General features: G+C 37.8%; 2 protein-coding genes across 2 annotated transcripts in view; both read left to right on the top strand.

Moving 5' to 3' along the window:
* Positions 1-4,725: 4,725 nt before the first annotated feature.
* LOC120948204 (DE-cadherin-like) overlaps positions 4,726-20,959 on the top strand; it is a 33,470-nt gene continuing 17,236 nt past the window's right edge. Inside the window, exon 1 of the mRNA XM_049605474.1 lies at positions 4,726-4,821. The gene's annotated coding sequence lies outside the window, so the exon portion shown is untranslated. The remainder of the gene's footprint in view (positions 4,822-20,959) is intronic.
* LOC125908428 (DE-cadherin-like) lies at positions 7,427-13,732 on the top strand. The gene is made up of 2 exons (XM_049611189.1): positions 7,427-10,085; positions 13,715-13,732. The coding sequence occupies exons 1-2, from the start codon at positions 7,548-7,550 to the stop codon at positions 13,730-13,732; spliced, it is 2,556 nt and encodes an 851-aa protein (XP_049467146.1). The 5' UTR covers positions 7,427-7,547.

Raw genomic sequence — 20,959 nt, 5'->3', positions numbered from 1 at the left:
GGCAATGAATCCAGTTTGATGAAATCAGCAATAGGAAGAAACCTATTTCTCTCGTCATTTTGTCAGCTTATTCGTTTCACACAGATGAGAAATAGGAGTAGTTCTGAAATAGAGCAAACGTAACAGTTTTTATTATAATGAGTTTTACCATCACTGCTTAGCTCTAGTCCCGCTTGATAGATTGTGGTGGAGCTTGTAAATGAACTATATTTTATCTGGGTGCGTGCAAGTTTATTTAATATGATTCAATGTCAGAAATTATAATTTTAACGAATGATCCTCTATCAATGCCATTGATGGTGAAATTAGCAATAGTTAAACACAGTACAAACAAAGAGCGAAATGTGACATAAAAATGCATATTTTTTTAATCTATTTCACAATTTTATCGCACTTTCTTAAGCCATCGTATCTCTTACCAAAATGGCGAACAGATATCAAATCAATCACATCGTGTAAAAAATAACATAACCTTTTGAATATTATTTTTAATTTAATTTAATCTAATCTTTATCAGATATAATTTTGCACGTCACCATTAACGTAATGTTCATGTTCGTACACAAAATTACTTTAATCAACACCACGCATCCAGTGCAACACAATAAAGCTCGAAAGAAGGAAATATCTCGAAACACTTTCGTAGTCTATCATTATTTGTCTTTGGCTTTGAATAACCGCACCATCTACACATCACCAACAGAACAATGCATTGCACAGGATCTTAAACTGCCTCAAATTTTTATTATTTATGTATATTTACTTTCAATTTCATCTGATTTTCAACTTTCCATATGATGTTTACAATGTATGTAAAGGCTTTTCCTTTACATTACACTTTTTGTTACACTCTTTTTACAGGTAAAAAGGCCAAGCAATAAAGAATTCCTAGAAAACACTGGCACGTAATTCATCACTCACTTTGCCGCAATGGTAAATTTTAAATATTTCACATACTACATGTTTACTACATCACATAATTGCTAGGTTCGAAACTTTTCACTTATTAAATAGATTTGTTTTGTTAGAATTGGTACTCTTTAGGATGAAGGTATGTTATGACAAGTACACGCAACTCACTGTTTAAATTTGTACATTGAGTGCAAGCTATGTACTTTCAACGCTATCAGCTCGAAGTAGGGTACTTTTCCCTGTTCAAAGATAATTCAATGCGTGGTATCTAATCAGTTTTGCGTATCAAACCAGCTTGAAAGTAGATTATCTGTTTCTTAGAAATCGTTAAATCGAAAACCGATAAGATAATTACAACTGGAATGATAAATTCCATTAAATGATTTCATTATCACTATGTTTACGGAACCCATCAATTTGACGGAATTTATACTTTGAAGTGAAATACTAAGAATACCTTTTGTGTCATACGTATTTTTATCCACCCGTCAAATTGACGGGTGTCCCTAGAGATAGGTATATAAAAGACGCCCGTAAACCTAGTGTTAAAATTGCATGTCTATAATATTACGAAGAAAAACAAAAAACAGAAAAACCTTATAGATTGGAGTAACTTATAGATAAAACCTTATAGATTGACGGGTGTCCCTAGAGATAGGTATATAAAAGACGCCCGTAAACCTAGTGTTAAAATTGCATGTCTATAATATTACGAAGAAAAACAAAAAACAGAAAAACCTTATAGATTGGAGTAACTTATAGATAAAACCTTATAGATTGACGGGTGTCCCTAGAGATAGGTATATAAAAGACGCCCGTAAACCTAGTGTTAAAATTGCATGTCTATAATATTACGAAGAAAAACAAAAAACAGAAAAACCTTATAGATTGGAGTAACTTCAAAAAGTATAATTTTATAAAATTTTATGTCGACAACTATCACCGTTCGCAACACTGATCTCAACATCTTTGATTTCTATGTCAATATTTTCCACGGCTTACTAATGCATGCATCCATATCAAAGTCTATATAATACAGAGTTTATATAATCGACATGCATAGCTCGATTTTGGTCCATCATTTTGAAAGCTTGTTTTTGAAAGTTGAAAAAGGTGAAAAAGCGTTCATAAACGATTGCAAACAACCAAACACTTTTCAGGGCTAATTGTGCATTTTGGGCACAAAATCTAGTGTAACTATACATTTCTTTCTCATGAACGTGGCATGGAGTAGTGTTTTCAGTAATTTATCACTTAAAAACGACCACAATCAGAAATCTAGCGTTTTAGCTTTGGTCCTCTTGAACTGCACATGATTTCGTAGTAATTTCGGGAACTGATCTTGTGATAATTAATTGAATTGATAATTACACTATAATTATATCTTTTTTTGATATTCGTCAAGAACAAGATTATGAACAAATGTCGTAAAAATTACCGCAAATGAATTCAGACCACTACATGCACAACAACTAAAAGCCCAATGCATACTGCGATGAAACTATTGAAGCTTTTTCATACAGATGTCAGAAACTTTCCCACGCTTTTTGATCAAATGTTCTGGTTGACTCAACCTCTGTATTATATAGACTTTGTGATATTTCCAGTACCCTACTTTTCGACCACATCGACATTGGAAACAACATTCATTTTAAGCACATCTCTTGGAAATGCCGACAATTAAATGGCTACCATTGCTATTTCCTTGTCCTTCTTCTTCTTCTTTTTTTGGCACAACAAGCGGTGCCGGTCAAAGGCTGCCTGCACCTGCTAGTGAAATGTGCTTGGCTTTCAGTGACATTTTGTTACCGTAACAGGATAGTCAGTCCTACGTATGGGGGCACGGTCTATTCGGGGCTTGAACCCATGACGGACATGTTGTTAAGTCGTTCGAGTTGACGACTGTACCACTCGACCGACCCAACCATTAATTCTATTCCTCGCCCTACCTGACCATCAATTCATAACACGTTGCATATAAATACCCAATCGTTCTAAAACATTTACCACCGCCTAAAACATCTAGCTTTTCTGGTCTGCAATGCCAAGCACACTCATCATCATATCATCACATCTGATCGTACAATGTTCCTGAACTTCCCTTTTTCCCGGTGTTGTGGGCAGCCGTGCGTGCCGACCCCTGGACTTGCCGTGGCAGTTGTGCTGCCACCGGTCAACGTCCAGGGGGACGACAGTGTGTACACGCACACTGTCGCACACACTAAGCGCGCAAGGCTTAGTGTGTGCCGAGCGCCGGGGAGAGTGTGCACGCAGGCCGATCGAGCAGGAGCTCTCGGCAGGGGCGCTCGGTGCGGCTGCCGCGCGGCCTACGTTGTAAAGTATCGTACGTTTTAACATATGTATATTTCGTGTGTATTTATTATAATGTAAAGTTTTAAGTGTATAAATAAAGTGCAAATAGTTCAGTTCATAACACCCGGTTAGAGTAACGGTAACGGTTAGAAATTTTAAAGGGGAGGTCCCGTGGTACGGTCGTCAACTCGAACGATTCGATAACATGCCCGTCACGGGTTCAAGTCTACAATAGACCGTCCCCCGTAGCAACGGTTGACTATCCATCTACGTGGTAATGAATCAGTAGTAATTCATTTTTGTCCAAAAAGTAAGATGACTGCGTTTTTTGCTTAAATTTTTTTTTATTTGGCCAAATAGGTCAAATTTATAGGTCATCACCTTCGAAGTGATCATCACCACCTCTTCCACCTCTTACTCCACTCCTCGAAGCAGGTGGAAAACGCGGATGCAGGGATTCCCTTAAGTTCCGCCGTCGTTGCGGCTTCTCCTCGATAGTGTCAAAACGGTGTCCCCAAAGCGGCCGTTTTAGCTTGTTGAACAGCCAGAAGTCGGTTGGTGCCAAATCTGGTAAATACGGCAGTTGCGGAACAATATGGGTGCCAGTTTTTGCGAAAAACTTCCTCAAAATGATGGCCGTATGGGAGGGCGCATTATCGGGATGCAAAAATCAGCTGTTGTTTTTCCACAAATCCGTTCGTTTTTGTCGGATGAAATCCCGCAACCGCCGCATTGCGCTTAGATAGTACTCTTTGTTCACAGTTTGGAAGAAATTCCTTGTGAACCACCCCACGATAATCAAACAATACCATTAGCATTACTTTGATTTTCGACCGGCTTTGGTGACCGTTCGTCCGGGGAGACCATCCACCTCGACCGACGACAAAAACACTTATCGCAGCTCCGAAAACAAATTGTTACTCCTAGCCGGGATGATGCAGTGACTTGAAACTTGGCAGATCTGTTAAAAACATACATATTGACAAACGAAAAATAAAAACGAGGGGCTTCTTTTGGCGCGCGAAATTTGACATCCAATGTCACCTTACTATTTGGACAAAGTAGTCTCGAAAGCCTTATAGGCCCGGAAGTCCGCGTAGGACGTTACGCCGACTAGACGAAGAAGAAGAAGAAGAAGTTATATTAAATTATTTAAGAACCGATTGACTAACATGGGACTCTCAGATAATGTATTGTTCATCAAAGCTCTCCATATTATTCACACTTTCTCATGCGTAGTAATCGAAATAATACTTGACCCACACAACACAACTCCCAGCAACTACATTAGACGCTTGGCCTAAAGACCAACATGTACAGGTTTATTAAACGTATTCAATTATGCAACCGACTGTTAGAATGGAGTGACGCCTCGGTAAGTAATCGAATCAGTGCGGCTTTCTATCGTATCGCGCAGCTTATTCATCGTTTCCAATTTAGCTAACTTAGTTATCTGTGATAACAACATGTTACTGATAAGAGATATAAAAACCCAAAGATTTGACGAAAGCTTCTCAGTTCGACAGAGTATCCCAATGCATTGTGTTAAAGTGTTACTAGTAATTCAATGTAGATGCATCGGATAATCAATTTCCGGTAAGTTATCAACAGCGAGCAGTAATATAATATGGATTTACAAATCACTGTGTTACAATAGGAAAATGTGCAAAGGCCGTGTGTTTTAGTGTTAAAGTGCGTATGGATGACTAAAATGTGATTTTTAAATATTACGAATTGTTTATCACCATTATTGAGCCTTAAGTGATCTTCATAAATAAAGCTGTTCTATTGCAAAACAGTCAAGATTCAACAGAGAAAAGCGGCACTGCACTACACTACATCACTAGAGAAAAAATTGATCAAGAAACAGTTAACTGACCTGCAAAACGCCAAGTACGATTATTTTAAAACGACTGCTTGCCACTTAACAGCAATATTGGTAAACAATATTGTTTAGAGAGCTATCAAATTTAACTTTTAAAGTATCCAAAATAAAAACCGAATGGACTATTAACATCCAATTTACTAAATTCAATTTGGAACCGATTACTGAAAATGAACTTTCTTCACTATAAATATTTACTATGGAAGAAATACGAGACATATGACAAAAAATACATAAAAATCTTGTGAACAAGTAATTTAGTAACACACAACCGTATGCATATCCTAGCTACGGGTAGAGTGGTCCAAATGTCCGTTTCCTCCCGCATCGTAGTTGTACCCATCGCGTTTATCATACAGATCACTGGACTGCACTCATTCGATTTTACGTGTGTTTAAATGCTATTTAATGAAAATAAATGAATACTTTAATGAAGTTCGTGTCAGTTGTATATTTTTTTAAAACAAAGTTTAACTCATCATGTTGTTTTTTATTATTGCATTTTAAATAAAATGAAGTTTAAAGATACATTAAATTACACCAGAATCGTGTACCAATTTCCTTACATAAATAAATTATTGAAAACGTGGTATATCATTCCATGCTCTTAGAAATGAAATGAGGGTTTCACAAATTAGCTTCTGGTCGTAACTTTTTTATGGCGCTGTTAAGACATATTGGATGTTTAGATTGAGAGAAAGGTTCCCATTATTTACAACGATGCTAAAATTATCTTTGCAAACCTGTTCATTTGAACATTTTAACAAACATTTCAACTCATCGGTTCTCTAATTGGCTCTGCACGTAGAGCTATGCGAAAATGTTTTATGAATTTGGATCTTGACTTTAGATTTGTAGAGTTTGCCTGTCTCTGTTCTAGACGATTCGAAACCATTCTCTAAGCAGTAATATATTTTTATCATTCTGTTATCGGCTTGAATATGAAAAACAATATTTTATCACTAGTTTACTGTATGTGCTTGCATTGTATGGTTTTCCTAGAAAGAGATTATGCGACGCAAAACATCGCAAGGTTTCACAATCTTTAAGGAAATTAAACGATTACGATTAAGACAACGAGATCTCTAGTTCAGCTGGGAGTATGTAGGACAATAAAAGCACCTGCAGAACGGCTGAATCATTATCTCACTCTCTGAATCACTCTATACATTTGTTTGATGCATCATTTTAGCAGTTTTAAGTTATTTAACGAATTGTTAAATAGTATTGCAAATTAGTAGTCAAAACAAAAATAAGTAATTTGTAATATACAGATAGTCCCCCAGATACACGGTACATCCTATACGCGGATTCGGAGATACGCGGTTTTCTAAAGTTGACAGTTCTTTGAGCAAATTGTACTGAATTGACAATTGTAAAATGCCAAATAATCTCCCTTTTGATCGAACGTTAAAACCCATTTCGAAAGGTTTAAAACTGTTATATTCAGTGTGAATCGTATCAAATAATTAATTAAGTGGATCAAACCACCCCCTACTTGTAAAATTATACCAAAAATTAATGATATTTTAGCTGGAAGTCACGAGATTCGACTTACGCGGAAACTCGAGATACGTGGTTTTTTTGCGGCCGTTAACAGTCCCCATCAACCGTGTATCTCGGGGACCACCTGTACAGTGACGTAGTTTTACTGAATACAGTGCAGTTGCTGCTTTGTGTGATTATGGTCCAAGTTCTCTCTACGTATGATTGACTATCCTGCTGTGAGGACTTTATAAGTCACTGATCGCTAGCCCCATTAGTGGCACATGCATGCCTAGACAAACAACGGTTGTTGCGGAAAGGGATGAGAAAAAGTAGGCGAACTGTGGTCGAGTATAGTCTAGGTTCTGGTAGCATGTGAGTGTTGTTTGTTTACACATACTTCTTCAAATAAGGAATAATGGCACTGAAAATAATAATAACAGACCTATTATTAAGGTTAAACAAATGTCTGCAATATTTCCAATTTCATTTCAGAAAGACAAAACGGAAACGAACATTCATTAGTCTTCCACGCAAAATCAGCAAAAAAATGAACCTACTCCAATTGATGATTGACGGCATGATATTATCATTCTGTATCATATTGCACGCTGCAAATATTCAAACGATCACAGAAGATGTAAATGAAATCGACACAAAAAGTCTTACCGTCGATTCGAATTATATCCCCTCGTTTACCAAGTTTCCATGGGCTCCCATTGTACTCAATGAAACATACGACCAATTCTACAGTTCATTAGCTCAATTTGAGGTGAACACGAATTTAAATGATGGAACAAGTGTTATTTTTGATATCCTTCAAGACAATGATTTCACAGCTAACATACAAAATACATTTATCTTAGAGCAGGTCAATTACACCGCACACATAATACTAGGAGGCAAACTTGACTATGAACAGGTGCAAGAATATAGAATTACGATACGAGCAATGAATTTCAGAGGCTTGAAAGCAGATGCAACAATGCTCATCAAGGTCCTAGACGAGAACGATAACATTCCAGAGTTTATAGGAGACTCGAATGGAGTTATTCTCGAGCACGAGCCAGCAGGCACGTTCGTGATGCAAGTAAAGGCACATGATAATGACGGGACATCGGCCCACAACATCGTATCGTATCGGCTCGAGGGTACTGCTCGACAGTATTTCCACATTGACAGTAAAACTGGCAACATTACGTCATTGGTGGAGTTCGATCGTGAGGCGAAGGATATTTATCCTGTAACTGTGGTTGCCGAAGATAACTCACCGTCCGTGCTGTTCAATAATGGAAAGCCAAACAGTGCAGTAAAACAGTTGTTCATAAGAGTTTTGGACAAAAACGATCATCCGCCACAGTTCGATGAACAATATTACGAGGTGAACAACATACCAGAAGACGCTGACATCAATACAAGTGTTATCAAGGTGAAGGCAACGGATCTGGACAAAGATCCCAAGATTAAATACAGCATAATAGAGAATAACATTGGAAAGGCATTTAAGATCGATGAGGACACCGGTCTTATTTCAGTTAACAAAAAGCTCGACTATGAATCGATTCAAGAATACGATTTAGTCGTGCAGGCCCATGACGGACTTTTTAAAAGCACAACCAACGTACGGATTCAAATAAAAAATCTGAATGACATTGCACCGCAAATTTTGACCTTAACAAACGTCACGATCAAGGAAAACACCATTCCTTCGGATTGTATTGCAAATTTGTGGGCCTATGATCCAGACATCGAGAATTTCGAGTACCCACAAAACATACAATATGCACTTCCGAAAGAGCACCAGTACCTCTTAAGCATCGACGACAAAGGATGTCTTAAACTGCTCCAGCCTCTTGATCGTGATCATCCACATGGGCATGAGGTGTTACAAATCAATGTTACCATTACAGATGAAAACGGTAAGGGAAGAACGGCGATGAAAACAGTTTACATCTTCGTTGAAGACATTAACGACAACGCGCCCCAGCTTACCACTAGAATGCCAGTTGTGTGGAGCGAGAACCGCCCTTCAGCCATGATCACGAAGCTGACTGCAGAAGACGCTGATGGAGAGCACAATGGACCGCCGTTCTTCTACAGCGTCGATCCCGACGCCCCAACCGAGATCAAAAATCGCTTCCAGACTGTAGGTGATGAGCTGTATTCATTGGTGGAGTTTGATCGCGAGCAGCAGAAACAATACTTGGTACCGATACTGATTCGAGACTCGGGTCACAAACCGATGAGCGCCGTCAGCAAACTGTTGGTGGTGATTGGTGACAAAAATGACAACGAAATGCAAATGAGCCAGAGCCACATTCTCGTCAACAATTACGAAGGCAAGCTAGCAGATACGCAGATAGGTCGAGTGTATGTCAGCGATCCAGATGATTGGGATGTATCAGATAAGATGTTCCTTTGGGATGAGATGACGCCTGAGACGAATAGGAAGCTCTTCAAACTCAACATCAACACCGGAATGATCACGATGATAAAAGGCACACCCGAAGAAATATACAATCTAGGATTCACCGTGATTGAAGAATCATCCTATTTTCCACGGCACAACGTATCTGCTCGAGTGACGGTGACAGTGAAGAACATCTCGGCAAAAACAGTCAACCAGAGTGGATCGATTCGCTTCTACAATGTAACGGCTGAGACATTCATATCTCAGACACTGGGTGAGCTCAACACACCCATGTATCGACTTCAGGAAAGCATTGCAAGCATTCTGGATACCAGCCCAGATCAGGTGGACATAATCACGATCAACAATCGTAAGCTTGCCCGGGGTGCATTCTTGGACGTGTTCTATGCGTTAGATGATACTATTTACACATCGTCAGAGGTCTTAAATGCAGTGTTAAGTTTGCATCTACGCAAATTGGAGGAGGACGTCGGGTATCGGATTGTGATGGTTGGCATAGATGAGTGCATCGAGAAAGGACATACATGTACACAGACATGCAAGAACAAGGTCCTTAAAACAGCAAAACCATTCGTAGTGCACACCAACACTAGCTCGTTTGTGGGAATGACCACCTTGGTGCAAGCAGAGTGCATCCCACAGATAGAATCTTCGTTGGTAGCATGCTTCAACGGTGGTACTTTCCAGAATGGTAAATGTAAATGTCCCATGGGATTCGAAGGTCCCCAGTGTGAGAAATTGGACATCTGTTTTGATGGAAGTGGGTATGCAATCTATCCATCGATCAACAGTGGAAACGTTAACAACATCAGCATTGAGTTATTGCCCCGACAAAAAGACGGGTTGGTATTCTACATGGGTCCTCTGAAGTATGACCCATCTTTAAAGGCACCACCATTTCTGGCATTGGAAATCAACGATGGTATGTTGGTCCTACTATTGGACTATGGAACTGGGACGAACCGTTTCGAGCATCAACAAACAGTTGTACACGAGATTATTAAAGTTCAGGTTATTTTACAGCCATATAAGATTGAGATAAAAACGAACAATAAGATGGTGAGCAGTAAAAGTCATTATGAAAATAAGGATTGGAGTGGGTTTCTTCCAGGTAATGTGTCTCTTCAATTAGGAGTTTCATCAATTAGTCTCGATAAGCTGGGATCGCTATACAGCTGGAAATATGTACCATTTACGAAGAGTTTCGATGGTTGTCTACGCAATCTTACAATAAACGGGCGCACAATAGACTTTCCCCAAACGAGTCACAAACATAATGTTTTATTCAATTCCCAAGGATTCACAGCAATAGGAGAACAAATTTTGTTGGTATGGATTGTAACTTTAAGTTTAGCGATAATGGCGATGTCGATACTAATCGTTCTACAATTAAAGGACTTCTTAAAATCATGGATTAATATATTAATCAGAAAACTGCAAACAGAATCAATGAACACGATGGTAGAATTGCATCCTGCACCTGAACAATTACCATGCTGTACCGAAGTCGACGAAAGATGTGTCAGATTGTTGAGTGGTGTGTCTATTCCTTAAATCAATTTAGATAGTTTTTTAGTGGTTGTATAATCTCGTAGTTAGAGTAGCAATATCTTTTAATTTTATAGTATAACAGTGACCGTTCGACATCATAGGACAGAGAGACAGAAAATATGTTGAACAAAATATTAGATCATCAAATGATAATCACTTTAGCTAGTTCATACTAATTTTAAGATAATTATGTTGTAAAATAATACTTTTCTTTTTTTATATGTAGAAATGTAAATCAAAAATAAAGGGTTGGTAGGTTAAGAGTGTACAGATCTCGGTCCAATGCTCTTTTCCACACATCTTCCCATGTTTTTTGAAGTTCTTACATTTCTCAACTGATAATCTCTCTCAGGCTAGTTTAGCAATCTCTTATTATGCTGCTGTTGCTACATTAGTCGTTAATAAGATAAAATAATTAGCAAAGTTTAGGATAAAATAAGACGACTAACTATTACTTTATCATTATCTTTCAATCTTACAGTTACAGTACAACCTTAGTAGGTGGTCTAGGGCTTAAATGGTAGCTGTTTGAGGATAAAAAACCTGATGAGTGATGGGTCAAATTGCACTGTGGCACCTCGCACGCACAGCACAAGAAAGTGTATGAACATATTTGCACACTAAATAAAAATATGGTAACACACTTACTGTGCGGCCGCACAATTTTTGAGCTCGCACATTTACTGAGCGGACTGTGGTACCACGCTCAAACAGCACAAAGGACTGTGCGTGGTAGCACAGCACCACATAGTAAAAAGTACGATTTGACCCATCACTAATCCGGAGAATGGGAGGTTTTGTGTGATCTTAGCTTATCGAGTCTAATAATTAAATTGTTTAATTGAAGAATTATAGTATCTGTAAGAAATCCACACCGTTATTTTCATAACTATTTTTCAATAGTAACAACAATAACAAAAACATGCATCAAATTAGCAAAGTGTCGGACGGATTTTTCTTCCAGCGACTATGCCAAAATTATTAACATTTCGTTTGAAGCTTTCTTTTTATTTCAGTTTTTGCTGCTTTCATTTCAACAGAAGACAACAAACATGACCTAGTTGATTATTCCCTAGTGTGTTCCACTAAAACAGGCCTGGACGAGGTATCGCATGTGGTGACGGTTTAAGTTTTGCCATCATTTTGAGTTAATTATTTTTATAAAAATTTGGACTAAATACGCAGTTATATTAAATAATGTGTTTTTCTGATGTAAATAATTTTTAACCATCTCCAAACAGGCCTATACCCTTCCTCAATCCACGTGTACAATGATCGGTATATTAAAGTGATCACTACTTACAATTTTACATTTGTTCTATTTGTTTTACTACAACTTTGAATTTTTACATATAAGTTGTTATGCGCTTATAATGTACAATGGGAATGAAAATGAATTGCTTTAAGAAAAATATTACACCATCTGTCATTACTATATGGACAGTTGTTTTTCGTGATTTGCGGAAAATCCGGCTGAGATAGATTAAAACAGTGCATCTATTAATTATGAAAAATACTATTCTTTGTATATTTTTTTCAACATTTTGAAACAATTATTACATGTCTTATTACAAAAAAAACGATTTTAGGGTCGTACCATATGTGTAAACGTACCATATGTGTAAAGACATATCGAAAAAAAAAGTTTTTATTCTAACTAATACATTTAAAAATTGCCAAAAAATACAAAAAATAACTTATTTTTGGATTTTTTAGACTTATTCAAAATAAATTATTTGGCGATCTCTAAAACAAGTTTTTATAACTTTTTTTGAAGTGTTGTGAGCTTTATTACGACAATTATCAATTTTTTTTAAATATTAAACATTTTTAAAAACAATTTTTTGTGTGCAGTAATGATTGTTTTGAAAATACAAAGCACAAAATATGTAAAAAGATTTCTATTTAAAAAAAGAATTAACTGTCATGAGAGCCTTATCCAATTAGTGAAAAACGGCTCAAAATTGATCCGATCAAACAACATCTATACTCATAAACTACCTAGCGAATACACAACCAAACTTTACAAGCAGACGGCTACGGGCGCCTTTGTAGCGGTCTAAGAGAACGTCAATGGTGAAGTGGGTGGTAAGATGAAAAACAGGTTTGGATTACATTCCATAACTATGTATGTAATAATAGCAAACATTTGGGTTTGGCTAAAACGTTGTTATTGAGGTTTTTGAGTTGCTTTTGTTTGATCGGATCAATATTGAACCATTATTGACTAAAGGGATAAGGTTCTCATAGCAATTTAAGGTAATTTTTTGATTTTTTTTACACATTTTGGTTTGTATTTTTAAAACAATCATTACGTACAAAGAAAGTTTTTTTTCATTCTTGATTTTTTTTAAATTTATATATTGATAAGTATTCTCATAAAACTCTAAATTGCCAACTGAACTTGAACTGGAGGATTTTTAAATACTTTAATAAGTACAAAAAACTTTTTTTTCAAAGAGTCTTTGCAGTCATGGTACTACACTAATTTTTTTTGTGTGTAATAATTCATGAAATAATGGTTATAAAATGTTAATAAAATATAGATAAAGATGTGCAATAATAAACTACCCAATTCACATTTTTATCCTTTGGATTTTCACCAAATCGTGAAAAACAACTGTCCGTATGTATAGTTATGGTAGGTGGTGTATAAAATTTCTAAATTAAGACCAGGCCAAGATTTTTGCAAATTCTTCTTGTATTTGCCTATTTTTGTTTTCTTGTTCATGATTTCGCTTGAAACGAGGTAAAGATCAAACTAGTGGTAGCAACATCAGTAGCCCTACGAATAAATAATCTAAACATAAATAGGCGTGACGTACAGATAGATGAACGCACTTTTGAAGTCGTCCCAGAATTCTTCTATCTAGGGCAGTGATGTCAAACTCGTTTTGGGTCGCAGGCCTGATTACGGTTCAAAATATTGTCACGGGCCGCAGTTGGACGACGGTAGGGTGGGAGTGATTTCAATTGGCAAACATCATTAAGGACGTATTCTTGGACCTGGAATCTTATCTACTTTTTTTCGTAGCCTCCATTAAACAGTTCATGAAATTTATGAATTTACTCAAACATTACTTCAGTGGCGGTCGTCCCTACTCGGAAATTTAATAATTCATATTCAATTGTTCCAGATATCTGCTAACTTTTAGGCTACCTGGACAGTTCTTTAAACTTCGAAGATTGTCTTCACACAATGACACACGAAGTACAAATGCTGCATTTTGACAACGGTAATGACTAATAACGGTAAATCAAAATGTATCGCTACATCGGCAATTTTTGGCAAGATATGTGGCCATTTTGTTGAGGAAAAGAGACTAACATCGACCTCATACAATTCATACCTTTTTTGAGTGCTTAGTTTTTTATGCATTTTAAATATATAGAGTTCTGAACGTCTATTATCCGGGGGCGGATTAACCGGCGGGTGGCTTAACCGTGCGCACAAATGTGATCTCAAAGAACCTGTCGGTACTGACAAAGCTGTGACTAAATAGCACTTATTTACCGGTACTCACCTATGCCTTTCATACAAGGAAACTGTCCAAATCTGACGAAACTCTCTAGGCCGCGTTCGAGATGCTCAACAGGATTGTTTGCTCCGTATGTGATGAAGGTGTCCGCCATGAAGGCTGGGATAACGAATTGGCTGACGAAGGTACGAGACCGTCATGGGTTTCAGATACTCGTGAAACTACTTGATAATTAGATCTATTCTTCAAATCTTTCTGCGTCAATAATGGACGCACGTTTTTCGTTTGGCAAAAATACCACACGTATCACTCCTTCCTTGCTAGGTGTGCAAGAAAGCTGAAACACGTAAAGGTTAAAGAAACAACATCAACAGCGTTAATAACATCTAACGTAACGCTCTATACTAAGAATGACTAAGAAATGAGCACCTTCAAGTAAAATTTATAAAACGAGTTTCTCTTTTTAATCCAAGACTGCATGATCATTTTCCAATTCATTCAGAAGCAATTTAGTTGGTTGAAAATGTTGACATTACAGGGTTCATAATGGAATCATACAATGGACTACTTGATCCGCTCGGGGGAATGTTTCAAATAGTTAGGGGATTTTTGCAATTTTGCTATGGAGGTTTGTAGGCATATAGCGGAATCTTATAAACGCATAGGAGATGTTTTCAAAACAGTTATGACGTTTTGCAACCAGCTATGGAGCGATCGGTTGTAGCGCTGTAGAAATTAAATTGAGACCTTTTTTGTTCAGAACCTCGTTATGATTTGTGATTTGGCGTGATTATACACACGTTTTTAGTATCGTCGTGCAAAATAATGAATCATTTGTAATTTTCATTCGCTGCTAAAACATTCTTCTATATTATATTCTATACTCTACTATGACGCATCCTCCGGAACATCTTTATGCTCGAGCATGGAGTTTGGAGGAGAAGGATGAACCACGAGCTTGCTGATCTGTACGGCAAATCGAGTAACCTGACGGTGGTGAGTGGCTGGAGAATCTTTTGACGATGAATCCTCAGTTCTTATTCTTAATTCCCCAGGTATTAGGCGCATGGGAGTACTGCGAACGCGATGGCTGGATCAGGTGAAGCGAGACCTGTCGGAGATCGTGTGTCTACATGGATGGGAGGCTGCAGCCAGGGTCCGAGCATCCTGGAGAATGATGGTTGACCGAGCCATGTCACTTCGACGTGCTCTATCGTGAGCAGGCCAACAATAAAGAGTTCATTAAGTTCATTAAAGAAATTAAGCAGGAAAGCGCATTTGAGTGGCAAGGTTTGATTTATGTTAAGTCCGATAGATTTATAATTTCTTGGATATTTTCGCTAATCTGTGCATAGCGTAGAAGAAATCCGTACCACTTATTACTAGTCCATAACGGAATGGTCCTAGATTCATAGCGGTGCCATTAGACATAAATGGTGGTAAATTTCAAAGAATATGCGTTTAGTAAGGACCAGTGGTATTTTTATTTTGCTTAATGTGTAGGATGTATATTTGTTGATGGAAAGGTATTCGTTCAACCAAATTCCGTTATCCTTCACGAAAGTTTGCGTGCTAAACAAAGATTTTTCGTACTTCGGTGGAATGTGTATTGAAAGTGCAGTTATTTATTCAGAAAATAAAAGCACTTGCATGAGGAAGTTCAGGCGTTAAATTGTACTTACTTCAAATGTACTTACTCAAGTTATGGAGACTAAGGCTTGTAATCTGAAAGAATACTATCAATTTGAGGCAATAAAATCATGGATCTGTAATACTATGTAGTGGAAATTTATGTCAGATTTGAACTATTTTTTGCAAACGGCCAGAAAAAGAATTAATATCAGAAGCTACATTATGTCACTTAACTACCGTTTTTGAGAATCTATTAGAACAAGGCTTATAAAATGATTGTATAACTTTCAACTATGTCGAAACTCATCCGATTGACATTGTTAGAGTAATATTAGAACTTTGCGAACAAAAACATATAACAACACCTTTTGCTATTATAATCCCAACTACATATTGGTTTCACGCTGACTTACTTTCAGTCCTCAATGGGTTGAAGCCCAGAATGGACCGTCCCCCCGTAGCAAGGATTGACTATCCGGCTACGTGGTAATGAATTAAGTCTCGAAAGCCTGTATAGACCGGCATGTCCGCGTAGGACGTTACGCCAAGTAGAAGAAGAAGAATGCAAGTTTAGTACTAATAGATAATATTTCAAACGATTCCGAAGAAATGATTTCAATTTTATTAGATAAACGAAGTGTATCACATCTGCGGTGTCAACTAGTAAATTTCATGTATATTTTTTTAAGTGTGATTCATTGTAGTTATTTCAATAACTGTGCCGCGGGGGGTAAATTTCTTTTTCTTAAGGCTATCTAATTATTTAAACGTTATCCTCCCGGTTCCTACCCATATCATTGCTTAAAACATTTTTTAAATAACGAACTCCATTCGATAATGACTAATATCTAATTCCTTAGTTAATAATTGAAATTCTACAAAGATTCTTCGTATACCTAATCTGGCATACTAAGAAGAACATCTCAGTTGACAATACTTATGAAATTTTGAAATTGTGTGCCACCTCATGTTTCACCAATTACAATTGTCTCCGTAATATTTTCCGTCCGTGAAACTCAAGGACTGTGTAGGAACGAGGACCCGTAATGTAGAACGATTTTACAAGTAGCCAACAGTTTTTTACAGACAGTTTGACATCTAAGAGCCCATTTTGATTCAAATTTTAATTCACATAAAAATTATAAATCTGTAAATTATTAATCGGTTCATACATTTTACAGGAAGACTATGTATTAGTGTTGGGTAAAGTAGCACAATTCAGTGAGCTGTGCACACACGCACACTGCCCTAAGTGCACTGTGCACTTGCTAGCACTGTGCGCAATTTAAGCTCTGTGCTATGCTGTGCGCACAGTAGCACTTTACCCAACGCTATTCCCCCGGAACATTGAGTTTATTGAAAACAAAATTGCATTAAATTGCATTGCATGAAAATTGACTTTTTCGGATGGCTAAAAAAAACTAAGATAAAATTGTTGCTGTTCATAAACTTCCCTTGTAAGGTAAACATTTAAGTTTCTTCTTCTTGTTTGGCATCACAACCGAAGTCAGTTGTAATGTTCGGATCAGGTTGCAATTGTTAGAGCAGCGGTGCAGAAGGATTAAACATCACACGCGGGGTCAATTCGTAAAAAAAACAAAGCAGAGTTTCGGATGATCACTGGGAGCCATCAGGGCTCCAGGTAACGAGTGGACACAATGAATTAATTTAACACATTTGTGTTGTTTGTGCGAATTACGATAAGACTTAAACGGCTCCACTGAACCGTGTCACTGTGCGTACTGAGCAGTACTCGGTCTTATCTTACATCTTTATTTATACGAGTTACGAGTATAGTTTGATTTGGTTTTACTTTCACTTTCTGTTTTATGTCAGTTATGCTGAAGGTTACGTTTTGGGTTTACATATGGTTGCAATTATTCTGTAAGGTCAGTTCTGGGTTCTTGTGCTTACGTGGTGTTTTGTTTCCTACGCTTACGGTTAACGGTTCTGTTTGTACACACGAGGGTACGGTGTCTCCTATTTCATTATATATGACTTGATGGTTGCTATTATGTAATGTTATGGTTTTACGCTCAAAGTGCGTTCTTACGGGTTTTGTGCTGAGTAATGCTTTTTCGCCTTTGAAAGTTAGTGTGTGGCTTGCATGTTTTGTAAGTGTTTTGGGATAAGAGTTTTTCTGCTGATTAACATTTCCTGACTTAAGGGTTGTTATTGTGTGTTGTATGTTGACAATTTCTGTTATTTGAGTGTAATGAACATTATATAAACTAAGTATAGCATATGCATGCTACACAGTTAAGGCCTGCCTGTAAGAAACACTAGTGAGCGTATTTTTTAACCATAGCAGGAACGACTGTCCTACGCAGTGCTGCAAAATGTCACTATCAATGTCATAAAAAAATCTGGCTGAAACAAAATCCATATCAGTGTCACGTACTCAATTGTGAAAATCAGAGGTGATACTCAGAACGATTAGTGTGACTAATACATGCTCATGACATGTTTGCGACCATCGCTGGGTCAGTCACTATATCACGACTTTTTTTGCTGTGATCAATTTTGCAAAATATCACTGATGATTGTCCACTGATTTGTCATGACAAATTCTGGCTGAAACAAAATTATCTCAGCGTCACGAGCTCTACTGCGAAGATCAGAGGCGAGCCTCAAACAGTTGGTGCGACCATCGCATGCTTGGTGACATTGTGTGCAACCAACTCGTGTTCAATCACTTGGTCGCGACATTTGCAGTCGGTGATCATCGCGATGGTCACGGGAGATATGCATTGCGTGCGAGTGGTTCCAAGAAACAAAATGAGCATGTTTTCTCGCTCTGTTTGACCCGACAGGTAATCAAAACAGATAGAAGGAGAAAGCATGCTCATTTTGTTGCTAGAGCCTACGCGCCAAGTATATTCCAAAAATGTCGCGATTATCGCCGACAACAATGTCGTGACCAAGTGAGTGATCAAAAGTTGGGTGCTAAACTAAATGTCACCAAGCATGTGATTGATTTTCCAACTGTTTGAGTATAGTCACTGATCATCTCAGTTGTGTACGTGATCTGATTTGAGCTTCGTTTCAGTCATGAGTGTTGATGATTGAAACAGTGGCATTTGGCAGCACTGTTTACAGCCAGAAAAAATCATGCAAATGCTTGCGCCGGCATTAAGCTAAGTTTGTCAGCCAGAGTATCGCGTTGGACTCAAGAACTCACATGTCGTGTTCGGCATGTCATGAATCATTTTTAATGAGTATCAGCAATGAGCATCAAGCTACCACGGATATGTTCATTGTTTTCGTTGGTGAAAATCTCGTGATACTCATGACATTTTGCAGCACTGGTCCTACGTATGGGGGCAGGGTCCATTTGGGGCTTGAACCCATGACGGACGTATTGTTAAGTCGTATCATGATGAACCAGAACGTTGTTGTTGAAACGCAGCGGGGGAATGTTGCATCGGTTGACTGTCTAGTGTGCCACATCGATATTCATCCGCTTCATCTCGTAAAATGGTCGCTTTGAGTTGTGGCGTCATCGCCTGCCGCTACGAAGCCAGTGGATGCGATTTCCGCTTCTGGGCACGTATGTTCATGTTTCTCAGGAAAAGTTCAACTGTTTGGTCGGTTGCATCGCCCTCCCGGTCAAGCAAACTAGTGATGGGAAAAAATAAATTTTCGTCGGATTCGATTCCGGCTATCTCCGAAGTTTTCTGGAACCGATTTGATAGTATCAAATGTAGATCAGGAATCAGTTTCCAGAATCGGTTCCAGAATCGACTCTGGAATCGAAATCAGCTACTAAATCGGAATCGGCTGAAGAACTGGTCCTGGAATCGGCTCCGAATTCGGAATTGGTTACGGTATTAGAATTGACTTTGAAATCAGAATCGGGTTCAAAATCGGAGTCGGTTTCGTCATCCTCATAAGAACAGACGCTTGGATCCAATGATGCTACGTCTTGATAGCCACACAGAATCAAAATTTACTTTTAAACGATCCATTCTCATGGGCATTCCCGGACTGATTTCGCTAAATAATCATAAGTAAATAAATGAATAAGTAAATAAAATATAAATCAGATGGTAAATATCTCAGTAGATAAAATAATAAATCATAACTTGTTGCACATTAATTGGAAAAACATGCGTTTGTATAAAACTTACATGCCATTCCAGGACATCAAATTTGCATAAAGCTACCAGCTTCTCCAGATACAGCTTCAAATCTTCAAACGTTTTCTTGGTTTTCATTTGCATTCGACGGAGTATCACTCGTTGGTTTGTTGCAAATGATCTTCGAAAGCCGCGATTGATTCTTAATTTGATATATAATTTTTGTATGCTGTATTCATCTCAATTCATGCTGGATTCATGCTGGATCATCTCAAATAGAAAGTTTACTGTGAAAATCTGAAGATCCGTTGAAAAATCGTCTCTCTTTTATTTGTTTATAGAGTCTAACTGACTAACTGACTCATCGAGCTCGACATCTGATGCTTGATTCATTTTATTTTTACCCACTTCAAACATAATGTGTTTTTTATAACTGTAAAGCTATTCTTTCTTAAATCATGTTTACATTGTCCCAATACGCTATATGGGCGCGAGGTATCAAATTCCATACATAATTTGATCGTTTTTTGCTAATTCCTCCTCTTACAATGGAATCTTGGCTGGTATTATTGAATTCGTTCGTAGCGGCGGCGTACGTCCCGACACTCATTTTCCTAACGTACTAGATGGTTGCTAGAGTTATTCACCGCGGCGTTGTAGGAGCGGGCTCAAAAAATATGTTGCCATCCCTAGAATTTCATGTGAGCGCCGTACGTTCCCGCTACGAACGGATTCAATAATACCAGCCCTTATCTTGCTCAAATGGGCATTGCAGGTTCCGAGTTGTTGATTGCCGTAATTTTTACGGACATTTAGTCCAAATGTGTAGTCTGATAAGCATTGCAGTGGTCTTTAACAAGTTTAATCTAATCTAATCTCGAAATTTTTTTAGTTGGTTATATACATCATTCTGTCATATCTATGCAAAGACTGTTCGTGCTAGCTGTACTTGTAGAAACAAAAATATAAATCACAGACGGACCTGTGTTGCAGTCGTCAACTCACATGACTTAGGACTTAGGACACATGGCTAGGACTGACGATCCTTTACAGGTCGGCATATCCTCAAAGGACGTTACGCCAAGGAGAAGAAGAAGCAGACTAATCACGGATATGTATGCTTACATTGCACTATCGGTGTCCATTGCAACAGCCCCAAGGCTCCAAACGGGTAATGATGGTTCGAATGATT

This window comes from Anopheles coluzzii, chromosome 2 (genome assembly GCF_943734685.1).
Source record: "Anopheles coluzzii chromosome 2, AcolN3, whole genome shotgun sequence".
In the NCBI taxonomy this organism is placed as follows: domain Eukaryota; kingdom Metazoa; phylum Arthropoda; class Insecta; order Diptera; family Culicidae; genus Anopheles; species Anopheles coluzzii.
The sequence above is the reverse complement of the archived record's forward strand: the minus strand, read 5'-3'. Positions and strand labels throughout refer to the sequence as shown.